This window comes from Diceros bicornis, chromosome 23 (assembly GCF_020826845.1).
Source record: "Diceros bicornis minor isolate mBicDic1 chromosome 23, mDicBic1.mat.cur, whole genome shotgun sequence".
Classification (NCBI taxonomy): Eukaryota; Metazoa; Chordata; class Mammalia; order Perissodactyla; family Rhinocerotidae; genus Diceros; species Diceros bicornis.
Genome location: NC_080762.1, coordinates 37,005,702 through 37,019,363, shown reverse-complemented (window position 1 = coordinate 37,019,363; position 13,662 = coordinate 37,005,702). Strand labels below are relative to the sequence as shown.

Here is a 13,662-nt window from a genome sequence, read left to right as displayed (position 1 = left end):
CCTATTTCAGCACATACCACATTCTCATTGAATTCCACATTAGTGAATGATGAATACAAGATGTTTTCACAAAGTGGCTGCTGGCTTGATGCATTTTGTTAGCAAAACATACAAGAATTGCCAAGATGGGAGAGTAGCCTTTCCTAAATCACTCCAAGTATCACCAAAACTACACTATATTTTCCTAAATTGGTGGTTTTTTTGCTTAAAAAAAATAAATTCATTCAAGTGCTTGACTCATATTGTATTGAAGCTTTATAATTTATCTTATCAAAAAAATTGCTTTTATATGCATGAATCATTTTCTAATTCACAGGGTTGAACCAAAATGACAACTGCTCAATTCAATTGCCAATACTGCACAGCATCACTTCTTGGGAAGAAGTATGTACTAAAGGATGACAATGCATATTGTGTTTCATGTTATGATCGTATCTTTTCTAACTATTGTGAGGAGTGCAAAGAACCAATTGAATCGGATTCCAAGGTACGTCTTACCTCAATTCACAGAATTATTGCACATGAACAGCAAACAAATGCTTTGGAATGCCTCTTTTCCTTTACTATTGACTGTTTATACTCTGTTGCTCTGCTGCTGGATATAAGGATCTTCCAAGTTACCACCAATCGAGTTCCATCCACTATGCTTAGTACTGTGAAATATAACATATACTTTATCCTCACAATGATCATAGGAGATAGTTTAGGATGCTAAAGATTAAAGAGGATAGTTTATTTGCCCAAAGTTACACAGCTAAAATGTTGAGTTATTTATGGACTGACAAGAGTACAAATGAATGAATACATAAATAATTGGAGATGTAAAGATTCAAACATATATATTTTCTGACTTCAAATCAGCCTCCAGTCCACTAAACCCATTGTGCCCTGATACTTCCAACACATGTAGCCCATTCCTCCCACGATGCAGATTATTGTATTTTTTTTCTTTTGCTTATTTTTTTGTTTTGCCTTTCATTTAGTTAGGTGATGTTGAGATTTTGTTTAAGTTAAATCTCAAACAGTAGTAGGATATTACAACCTAAAAATAAAAATCATTCCATGAAAAACCTCTCTTGTAGTTTATAAAAGTAAGGTAGAGGAAATTTGAAGAAATAGGGAGAGTCCATTTATTTTCCATCTGTCTTTAATGACCAACCAAGAAAGCCCCAGGCTCTAGCCCTTAATTGCCCCAGAGAGTCTCCTCTCTATGAGTAACAGTTATCAATAACAACTTTCCCTCAAGCTACCAGCACAACCTAGTGGCACCAGAATCCCAGGAGTGTTCAGTTTTGTCTTATAAAATGGCCTGTTTTGTCGCAAACACATTTAATTAACTTTTATTTACTGTCTCAAAGGATCTCTGTTACAAAGGCCTGCACTGGCATGAAGGATGCTTCAACTGCGCCAAATGCAATCATTCCTTGGTGGAAAAGCCTTTTGCTGCCAAGGATGAGCGTCTGCTGTGCTCAGAGTGCTATTCTAATGAGTGCTCCTCCAAGTGCTTCCACTGCAAGAAGACCATCATGCCTGGTAAGCTCACAAGGGAGTTCCCATCTCTACCTGAAGCTGCAATGCTTTGCATTAAGCCCAAGCACAGGAATAGTGTAGGAGCTAACAAAACCTTGCTTTTGAGAAAGACAGCTTTCTTGCTATCTCTTGATGTCATTTAATGCACTTTAGAAATAAAAAAAATTATTCTTTCTGCTTTGAACGGTGTTCTGTGTATTTTCATAAACCTAATTCATGAAAACATTTCAGAATCTGAGCCAGAGAATAAAGATAAAATCTATACCAATAATAGTAACACTACATTAAACATCCTATCCTAGGTATAACCAATGGTATCAGAAAGCATAATCCATCGTAAGAGAATAGGGCCCACAATTGTTTTGTAGGTCAACACAAATTGGTTTAAGGGTCAGTCATCTTTGTTCTCTCAGAGAAGACAAGGATCAATGCAAATTATTACACTTTTAGGTAAGCGCTAATTCGCTATGTTTTGATCCTCTTCTCAATCCCTATGGATAGCAGCGTAAGAACACGATTCACTCTCATTTTCTTATTATGCGTTCAAATATTTTCTAGGAGACCATAAGTGCACAACATCAGTCTCAGGAGTTGATGCCCCGGGCATTCTTAATATCCCTGTGATGATTATTATGGCCCAATTTAGCTAAACCACATGCAGCCTTTCAGAGTCTTCACAGGACTTGCATATCTCCAAATTGTTGCTTACATACAAGAGTTTTCAGGGAAAGAGTGATTCACCATTATCATGGCTGAACTCTATTTATCTTTTGTTTCAGATAAATGTTTTGGAAACTAAGAAAACACTATTTTTCTATAAAGATGATTAGTTTTTCACCTTGACTTTAAAATATGTATTTTAAGTAATTTGACATATCTTTGCTTTTAAAAGAAAAGAAAGTTATGTTTGATGTGTACTAACAGGTTCTTACTTTTGGGGTACAGGTTCTCGCAAAATGGAATTTAAGGGGAACTACTGGCATGAAACCTGCTTTGTGTGTGAGATTTGCCGCCAGCCAATAGGAACAAAACCTTTGATTTCCAAAGAAAGTGGCAATTACTGTGTGCCGTGTTTTGAGAAGGAGTTTGCTCACTACTGCAGCTTTTGTAAGAAGGTAATTATCTAAAGAGGATGAAGCTCGCGGAACCTTCCAGACCATTGCTTTTTAGCCACATTATATATTTGCAGTGAACTGATACTATCATGTTATATCTGTCTATACACATTCACATTAGTTTTGAATTCCAACATGTCCAAAAGCACTACCTGTCACAGTGAGGATGGCCATCTATTTTTATCACCATAAAATTCCACCTAGAACATGAATTTAATATTCCAAAAGTTCAAGTGATTTGATATTCCAGTTCCATTCACTGGTACTCACACAAGATTTCATGTATTATGGTGCAGAGGGCACACATCTCTCTTTGAATACAAAATATTTCTTAGAAAATAATTTTTGACCCATTTAGTTTCAGAGAATATCGATTTGTCTCACAAAGTGACTAAGGGAACCAATTTAAACAGGATATTTAACTCCTCACATTATGTCCCAGCAATGCAAATGTCTTCTTGTCTTGAAGCTTTTATGTTTCTAATGAGTAGATTGATAGGCTCAAGAGAGGGACAAGGTCATTAGGGAAATTCCTCAGACACAGAGACAGAAAGAAAACTAAGGGCTGAGAGTGGTTTCCTTCACTTTCAGCTCCAGAGTATCACATAGTGCCTTTTGACTTGGATACCCATTCAAAACATATTTTCCAATAGGAAAAAGTCATTGTTTTTAAATAAACTTTGTCCACTTTTTTTTATCCTGTATGCTTTTATGTGAAAAAGTCACTCATCTCTATCATCTTGGTAAAACCCGTCTGTATTCCATAAAATATATATTGATGTTCTTGAAGAAATCCTTGACCTGTCAGGTATCCTAAGTTTAAAATAACACTATAAATTGTGATGAGAAAGTTGAATCATGAAAACATATTGGATTAGTACAGTGGTTTCTAAACATTTTTGATCTGTGAACTACTTTGGCAGATCTCTTAAGACAATTTGTCTACTTGTATCTGGACAGCTAGAACTCTCACTACCACTTTCTGCAAATATAGAAACACACATGCACACACACACACATACACAGTAATTTTCTACATATACTTAAAATACTAGTACCGCATTTGAAAACGCATCAATAAACTCCTAAGCAATAACTATTAAATTACACTACAATGATGGCTGAAAATTACAATAGATAGTAACATGACATAAAATTATCTTATACTCAGAGACTTCCGATAGTCTACCAGAAACATTGACTTAGAAAATGACTAAAAGCAACAGTCAGACCCTATGACCCTGTGATGTATGATGCTCAAGAGAATTACCAGAGTCAATGACATGCGTTTAGAAACAGGGCTGGAAATAATATGGATAGATTTATGTCACTGTTTTGAGGGATAACTAAGCTGGCCATTTTAAGCTATGTTTCTTAAAGGCTTATGCTAAAATATTAATGAGACTTGGGGGAATAATCTTAAAATCATTTATTGGTGGTACAGTATAAAGTTTCTTTTGATGCTATAGAGATTAAGAGGGGAACTTCTCTAGTACAACAGTGCTGAGCACTGTCTGGGGCCAGAGCAGTGGCCTTTCCCAGGTCATAGGAGCCTGTCCTATATTTAGGACATGATTTGAAGTCACCACAAATTTATGAAATGTTTATATTGGGTGGTGGACAGATCACGACATGCCAGGTTATTTTCTATTTAATTTTTTAAACCACAAGTCCTTTAAGGAAAGCTAGATATAAATGTTTCTGTCAGCTTAGATGATCCAAGCTGAAGAAAAACAATTTGCTTCAACCCAAACCAAAGACCAAATGTAAAACAAAACAAAATAGGAAAAAACGACTTGACAACCAGGCCATGAGGACTTTTTTCCTAGATTTTATTTTGCGAAACTAAAATTTATTTTCTACCAAAAGGCGAGTAACCTCAAACTATACGTGCTTTGAATTCAAATTCCTCAAAGTTCAGCTAGAATATTCTGTGATTCATCAGCTGTGGTCTACTGAGCACAAAATCATTATTGCCTCCACTTAACTAGAGAAAAAACTTGTCCTAAATTCTGGGATCAATCAGTGGCAAAAACCAAGCTCAAATATTAGATTTCATCTTAGCCCACTTGCCTCTTCAAAAGGAACATAATCACAAGCAAACTATCTTTAATGTTCCAGAGTTTCTTCTCCCTAATTACACAGTCTTTGGTGTATATATCAAGTTTTATTTTGCTGTGAATACATTTTTCAAGTTTTGAATCTTTTAAGCATTGCCTGCTAATCATTTGACCAAACATATCAAAGGAATCTTGAATTCTGCTGTGCCTGCTGTAAGGCATTTGAATTCAGTGAGGGGTAATTTAAATTGCTTTAGTTCACACACACCATTATGTTTCCCATTTACTTATTTAGAATAGTATACTTCTTTCCTTTAGGAAAAATAACTTTTCTATCACATATCTTTAATTTTTAAGATATTTGTTGTAAGATTTAAAAATATCTTTAGAATAATCTTTTCAAAATCCTATTCACCAACAAATAACATTTTTTAATTTGTCAACAATAAGATGGCTTAGAATAGGCTCTACACTTTCTATATCTAGTTAATTTGAATACAAAGATGACAGGAACTGTCTCAGAGATCGTATTGCTTCAGTCATTATAAGACATTTACATGTACACATTCCAGGTTCCACAGCTGCTCCAGGAGCTCAATACCCATGGATTTGAAAGAAGCTGTGACTGAAAAATTGCTAAACAGGAAGAGCTGTCCATATTTATCCATCTGACTCTAAATAAAGATGTTTTAGCCTTTTAAAAAGTAGAACCTATACATCAACAAAATGAAAATGCAACCTAGTGAATGGGAGAAAATATTTGCAAATCATATATCCAATTAGAGGTTAATATCCAAAATATTTAAAGAACTCATAAAACTCAATAGCAAAAAAACAGTCCGATTAAAAACTGGGCAGAGGATCAGAATAAACATTTTTCCAAAGAAGACATCCAGATGACCAACAGGCACATGAGAAGCTGCTCCACATCACTAGTCATCACAGAAATGCAAATCAAAAGCACAATGAGATATCACCTCACACCTGTTAGAATGGCTATTATCAAAAAGACAAGAAAGAACAAGTGTTGGCGAGGATGTGGAGAAAAAGGGGCCCTCGTGCCCTGTTGGTAGGAATGTAAACTGGTGCAGCCATTAAGAGAAAAACAGTATGGAGATTCCTCAAAAAATTACAAATAGTACTAGCATAGGATCCAGCAATTGCACTTCTGGATATTTATCCAAAGAAAACAAAAACACTAATTCAAAAAGATATATGCACCCCTATGTTCCCCAAATTATTTACAATAGCCAAGATGTGGAAAAAAACTAAGTGTCCATTGATGGATGAATGGATGAAAAAGATGTGGTGTATACTACTCAGCCTCAAAAAAAGAGTGACATCTTGCCATTTGCAACAACATGGATGGACCTTGAGGGAATTATGCTAAGTGAAATAAGTCAGACAGAAAAAGACAAATACCATATGATTTCACTTATATGTGGATTTAAAAAACAAAACAAATGAACAAATGAAACAAAACAAAAATCATAGATACAGAGAATAGAATGGTGGTTGCCAGACAGGAGGGGGGATAAGGAGTGGGTGAAAGAGGTGAAAGAGGTCAAGAAGTACACACTTTCAGTTATCAAATAAATAAGCCATGGGGATGTAATGCACAGCACGGAGACTGTAGTCAATAATATTGTGGAGCATACCTGAAAGTCACCAAGAGAGTAAATCCTAAAGTTAACTTCATATGGTAACAGATGGTAACTAGACTTATCGTGGGGATCATTTCACAATATATACAAATATCGAATCATTATATTGTATGCCTGAAACCAATATAATGTTATATGTCTATTATACCGCCATAAAAAAAAATTAAAAGAAAAGTAGAGGATTAAACTAGTTTAAAAAAATTATCTTATGGAGAAATAACAAGCATCTCTGACAAAACCCTAGCATGTCACATATTAAGGTTCAATTATAACCAAGCGTTCATTACTTTGAGTTCTTAAGCTGGAAAATCATGAAGCTGCCCATAGCACCCCATTTGTGCTAGACGCAATATTGGAATTGCTTTCCAAACATTTCTTCCCTTTGGTGTTTATTTATTCATTCAACAAGGACTTATCAACTGCTTATCAGTGCAAAGTAATCTTGCCTCAGTATTGAATCAATGGTTAAGCACAAGGGCTATGGAGTCAGATTGTGCGGTTTTGAATATTAGCTCTGTGTGACCTTGGCAAGTGAGTTAACCACTCTAACCCTCAGTAGTTGCTCATCTCTACAGGGGGAACATAATAGCCTCTACCATGTAGGGTTGTTGAGAATATTAAGAAGAGGTCATCCCTTAGCACAGGGCTGAGGACTGAAAAAACACTTAAGAAATATTCTTCATTATTAGCAGATGATGGTGCTTATCAATTCCATTCAAGTTTACTACTGCTGGATACCCTTGAACCCAGAATAGAGCTTTCAGGAAAAAAGTAGCTTTCTCCAGCATCCTTAAAAGTTGTACTTGGAAATAAGAAATAGTATAGAAGATATCTTAGCTCTACTGGCAGATCTTTGAAGACGAACGAGAAAGTCAGAGAAAGGTGAACAAAAGAATGAAGGGCCTATTTCTTTGTTCCTCTCCCTGAGTCCATTATGGCCCTGCTTCTTTTCTATTCCATTGCAGGAGAAAAATTAGGATATTTCTTGCCAGTCCTATTTAATTTCTACAGCCTTTTGTTTCTCATATTGATTCAAAAGAAATCACAGGGAAAGGACATCCCAACATAAGGTGATCGAGCAGCCCAAAGTAGCACTTGTGGATGTAAAAGAGAATCACAAAAGTCTGAATTGTGATGTCTCCCAAGCTCATTGCCTTTTTTGTGATCCCTTGCCAGGTGATAACTTCAGGTGGGATAACATTTCGGGACCAGCCATGGCATAAAGAGTGTTTTCTGTGTAGTGGCTGTAGGAAAGAGCTCTGTGAAGAAGAGTTTATGTCCAGAGATGATTATCCATTCTGCCTGGACTGCTACAACCACCTTTACGCCAAAAAGTGTGCCGCTTGCCTCAAACCCATTACTGGTGAGTTCTTCGGTTTAATACAGCCTTACCACCAGACAGTTCTGGCTATGGAAACGCTATATAGTTAATTTAGGAAATGCAAGTAAAAAAATGGATACTCTTTCCCTTATGTTTCCTTTTGAGACAAACACACATATGTACCCATGTACAAATACAAAGATTACACTGACCTCTCAAGGCAAATGTAAAGTATAATGAGGGTAGGTATGATCTGTAGAGGGTAATTAATACTAAACCTAATGGTACTGACTCTAAGTAAAGTAATAGTTTGGCGAAGGAGGAGAACAGATGAGCTGAGAGGTCAAAGCAGATCTTCATGGGGAGACCTCATCTGAGCCAGACCTTTAAGTACCTGAGTGGGAGGAAGGGATACTTATAAATCAAAATCCTGCTTAAATCCAAACAACAGCAAAGGGGCTTTAAAATAGGAAAAGTTTAAACTAAATGCAAGTATTGTACAAAACTTTGAAGCCGTAATAATTAAGAGTAGCATAGGTCAGGAATTAATTAAACTTCATTTTAAGATGATTCTAACCAACGTATTATTCTCTTTTCTCTCTATTCACTTGCAACAAGTGTTAATTATGAATAGACCAAATAAAACAAGATAGCATGCTGCTGAAGAAACAAAATACATGTGACATGATTTGAAAATAGCATAAACGGTAAATTGATCCATGTTAAACAGATTTTTCAAGGTGAAAAACACAGTATATTTTCCTCAGAGACACTTCTAAAATGCTAATCCTATAGTAAAAGAATTGAAGCTAGCACGACACCTGAAAACCCAGCAGCTATTCTTTTAGGCAATTTATAATTTGCTGAATAATGTGCCAGAATTGTACTTCTATTCCCCATTCCTAATACTCTTAGATCATATTTCATTTTTTTAGTTCAGTTTATGTAACACAGAATTAAAAGACTGTTTTATGCCTTTCCTCCTCCTCCATCTTCAAATATATCGCAAAATAAAAGTTGAATCTTCACGCATCTTCAAAGAAAGAGAAGAATTTTGCTGCAAACCCAGCTTGGCAGGCCTAAACTGACTTGAAAGGGGAGGGAGAGGGTTACCTGGATAAGCGGAGTACAGCGCTGTTTGTCTACATAGGGCGCCATGTTTTTTGGAATCTCACACTGGCCCATGGGTTTCACCTGGCCAGCAAGCATATTTGGTTTGGCTGCACGTGTTTGGAAACAACTAACGTAAAACTCATCTCTGCAGCCAAATGTAAACGAAAAGCCTGCCAGGTGTGAGCAGACTGCCCTCACATTCCCCGGCAGGGTCGCTGTCATATGGAGCTAAGTGACTGTCCCACTGTGTAGACCATGCCCTCTCTGTTCCTCACATCTTGTCTCCATCACTCAGCTATGTCATCTCCCCAACCTTTCAAGGACTTGCATTGGCAATCCCAGACTTTCAGTCTCCAAAGCTTGTGCTCTTAACCACTCTACTCTCCTGCCTTCTACACATCTGGCAACTCTGGCAGTCAAGAAAATAAGCCACCATTTCCAACAGTCTTAGTTAGAAAGTGGGACTTCCAGAACGCAACAGTACCTAGAGCTCCAAAATCTTCTTAGTAGAATCTACAGTCACAGCCTGATGGATTCAGTCGATTTATTCTACGACACTTTTCTTGAATTGGGTGGGAAAAAACGGGGGCTTCCCTGAGGAAACGAGAAAATTAAACAGCTCAAAATGTATTTGAAAACTTTCTGGGGATGCAAATGGCTAATCCTGATCTACAAAGGGCTTACATGAGCCCTGAACTTCATGAGTTTCCATTCTGATCCATCACAGACTCGTGTGTCCAACTGATTTTTTTGGGATGGATTTTTGCAGGTCAATCACTGACCTGCAAAATGACCTCTTTACGTTCATACAGAAAAACCACATTGTCCTGCATGTAACATAAGGATGATCAGGAACCAAAGATTTAACCCAAAAGTAATCCAAATGCAGAATTACGTATTTAGTTTAGAATAACCAGTCTTTTGATAATTATCTTAATCTTCTTTTGGCTCTGTGATTGAGACACAGGAGAGACTAAAGTGCCTGCAAAAACTTTCAACTCACTTAATATTTTTTTATCTGATGCTTAAATATGTATGGCCCTGCAGTTGTGCTTCTTTAAAATTGAGCTATTTGAACTAAGGGACCACAGGGAATTCTTATACTGCCATATATTTATCTTCTGAAAGTTGGGCATTAGTGCAAACAATATGTCATCCTATGTTACAATGTTTTCAAAATATTTTATATTAACTAAATCTATCTATAAGTCACCAGATACAATTTTTTAAATTCGTATCACAATGAATGTGCTTCGTTTGAACAAACTCAAGGTATAACTACAGTTTTTTCCTCCTCCTCTAAGATAGGATTAACATTTCTGACTTTCTGGGGTAAATGAAGCAGCTTGATGTAGTGGGAATTCCTCAGGACCAGAGAGTAAAAGACCTTGGCCTTCCTCTGCCCCTGACTACTGTGTGATCATGGCTAAATAACACCTCCGAGGTCCTCATTTGCCTTATTTACAAAATGAGATGAATAGGTTCACATCTTAGCTTTCTTCGATTTCTGTTTATTTTGAGGAAAGGGAGTTTCAAATGTTATGGTTTCTTCAGAAAGCAATGCTAATATTCCTGGTTACATTCTTAACAAAAGATAAATTAAAACTTAATTTGGTGAAGTTAAGAGCATAGACTCTGGAGCCAGATGGCCTAGGATTGAATTCCAGATCTGCCATTTACCAACTGGGTGACCTTGGGCAAGTAGCTGAACCTCTCTGTTTCTCAGATTTTGTCTGCCAAGTAGGGTTAGTGGTATTATCCATCCCACAAGGGTGAGGTGAGAGCTATATGATAAGTAACACATGTAACGGACTTAGAATAGTGACTGGCTCTTCTTCAAGTGCTCAACAAATGCTGGCTCTTATTCTACTGATTCTTCAGGAATAAGTGAAGCTAGATAACACAGGCACCAGAGACCTGTTTTCAAGATGACTTTGTAACTGCAAATGACGCTCCCAACCTGAGGGAGTAAACATATTGGAACAACTTACAAACATCTCGTGTTGGGTCAGGACATTTTTAAATTTCTCCTGCCAGATGCTTCTATTTTTTTCTTCTTTGTAAAATTCTAGAAGAATTGTCTTTGCATTTGTCACTTGTACAAGGCTTACTAATAAAATCAAGAAAAACTCATGAGCATCAAAATGCTAGATGTGTAATAGTTTTATGTGTAATGCTAGATGTGTAATTAGTTTTATGAGCAGAGATGATTTATGTATACATAGAACATTATTCTTGCAGTCAGCTTATTAATGTTTTGAATAACATTAAGGGAATTAATTGATACATTATTGATTTACTCTTATTAGCAAGTAATAACGATAGCCTCATAAATAAGCAAGCTATAAATTTAATGAAGGAAAGTAGAGGAATTTGATGTAAATTTATCTACAAACTAGCAAATTATATGTAAAGATATCAAATAATGTTTCCAGGATGGGAAGAAAAGTTCATTATCATATTTAAGGGGAGTTTATCTGAAATACAATGCTTATTCATCCTTTTTGCTTCACCATCCAAAATGGAATATTTGGAAATTATATACGTCTGCACGTGAACTATTTTACCCTCACTCTATGGGTGAAAAGCAAATCACAGGAAGTTCATAGCACCAAGATCATTTGAAGAAAACTTGGCAAATAGATAAAGACCCGAGCTTAAGGCATCCCAACCCCCTCCCAATGCCCAGAACTTTCCTCCTTTTCTACAGCTCCTCAAAATCAATCCCTTGAACTGTACCCTGGATTCATATTAGGGATAGAGAGAGAGAGTCTCACTGAAAGCTCAAATTCTGCTACCTTTCTTAGAAACCCTACGGCTCAAGTGAGGCCCAAGTATAAGTGGTGGGGCTGACAAGGCACTTCTTAGAAACTACTCATCGGATAGTGTGGCCTTGGTGGCCAGTGATCAAATTCACAGATCTTTGTTGCAATCCTAGGCTGAAGTTACCTCTGGGCAAGGTAATGAGGTCATTACATTAGGCCAGCTACATGGTAGTCTGGATGAAATTCTCTATTTGGAGTTTTTGGAAATTGGGTCCTGAACCACAATATGACCATGGGACTTCATCCTAATTAAATTTAAACATGGAAAAAGAGGGAAGAGAAGAGAACTAAAAGTCACAAAAACATCAGACAGGCTAGGAAGCATATGTTTATTTTGTTTTATCTTAATTTTGCAGCTAAGAAAACAAAGTCATGAAGAGAGAAAGAGGAAAAATATTCATACTTAGATATCTCTGACTTCAAAACCTATTCCTTTTTCCCACTACATTACACTGTATTTCCTTAGCTGTTTAGCAATCCTTATTTTCCAAAAATACATGCTTTGTATATTCAGATTCTCCTTACTTGTGTAGATTATGGAAAAATTTGGCCAGGAATCTGGTTAGGTCACATAGGAGGAACTTGCCTGTGGTGACATTCTCAGATGGACACGGGGCCACCGAGGGCAACATTCTTTTTTAGGTTGCTTGCCTCTACATCATCTTGCTCGTTGCTTTATCTCCAGTTCCCAGAAGAGTACCTGATAGAATGCTCAATCTATTCATTGAAATAATAGATTATTCTTTTTCTCCAATTCTTTTACAGGTCTCAGAGGTGCCAAGTTCATCTGCTTTCAAGATCGCCAGTGGCACAGCGAATGCTTTAACTGCGAGAAGTGCTCAGTCTCCTTGGTGGGGGAAGGCTTCCTAACCCAAAACAAGGAAATCTTCTGCCGCACATGTGGCTCCGGGGTGGACACTGACATCTAGAAGGAGACAGTCCTTCCCCGTCTAAAATCCACCTTGTTTTTGTTCTCACTAAATCCAGAACTCGGTTGAAGTAGTATTTCTGACTTAAGTTTTAGAAAATTTTAATGTAGAGTTTATAGCAGAAGAGTTTTTGCACACATTCTGATGGAACTGTATTATAAGAGCTCAAAAAAAGCACAGACTAACAGAAATGAATACATACAAAAAAGTCACCGCTCCTTGCAAAATACTGCACTCTGCTGTTAGAAACTTAGGAAAATATCTCTTTATTGTAATCAAGTATATGACTTATACCTAGAAGACATGGATGTTATTACTGAAGACTGTTGGTTTTCAAAACTTCAAACTAAAAAGGAAATTAAGAGATCAAATTGAAAGGCATACGTGAGACTTAAGTTTGCGTTTCTAGCTAGCTAGTGACACATAGTGTGATAGATTGACTATGAATGGTGAACGAAACTGATCAGGAAAAACTGATTAGCAAGCATCACATTTAAGAATTCTGTCATTGTATCCTTCTTTTATTATTTGCACATACTGACTTTAGAGCTGAAAAACAAAGCTGCAATTTGCCCTCATCCACACTGCTTTCACAGCTGGCTGGTTCCAGTGTCTAATCAATGGAGTTTGACGATGGTAGGTGCTATGGTTCTCATTCTCTGCATAGGTGTAAAGGGGTCCTTTCTACCTAGGGATAGTCAAAGCATAATTTTCAACACATTTTTTATTAAATGTATTTTCAAAGCCCACATTACTAATACTATTTTCTAAATACAGACTCCATGAAAGAAAATTCTCTTCTTTCAAATGAGCTAACCAAGATAATCATTGTCCCCAAAGGCAAACCTTTAAAGTAAATAGATCATTAAATCATACTTGTGGAAATGAGTTTTAGGGAAGGGATTGAGTGTTGAACATGACTTTCATCCAGATATCTAAAGGCATAATAGAATGCATAATTAGCTCTAAGCCTCATGCATTTTGCCTTCTAAAATTACATAGATGATTAATGGGAAGACGTAAAAGTGGGCTTTAAAGAAATCTAGTGATAATAAGAACTGAAAAAGAATAACTCACTGCTCATAATTCCTGCAAAGCAGTACAA

At 36.6% G+C, this 13,662-nt stretch overlaps 1 protein-coding gene across 1 annotated transcript; it reads left to right on the top strand.

Annotated features, from left to right (window-relative positions):
* Window positions 1–328: 328 nt before the first annotated feature.
* On the top strand, window positions 329–12,557 carry FHL5 (four and a half LIM domains 5). The gene is made up of 5 exons (XM_058566857.1): window positions 329–487; window positions 1,359–1,533; window positions 2,476–2,645; window positions 7,546–7,732; window positions 12,394–12,557. The coding sequence occupies exons 1-5, from the start codon at window positions 329–331 to the stop codon at window positions 12,555–12,557; spliced, it is 855 nt and encodes a 284-aa protein (XP_058422840.1).
* The last annotated feature ends 1,105 nt before the right edge of the window (window positions 12,558–13,662 follow it).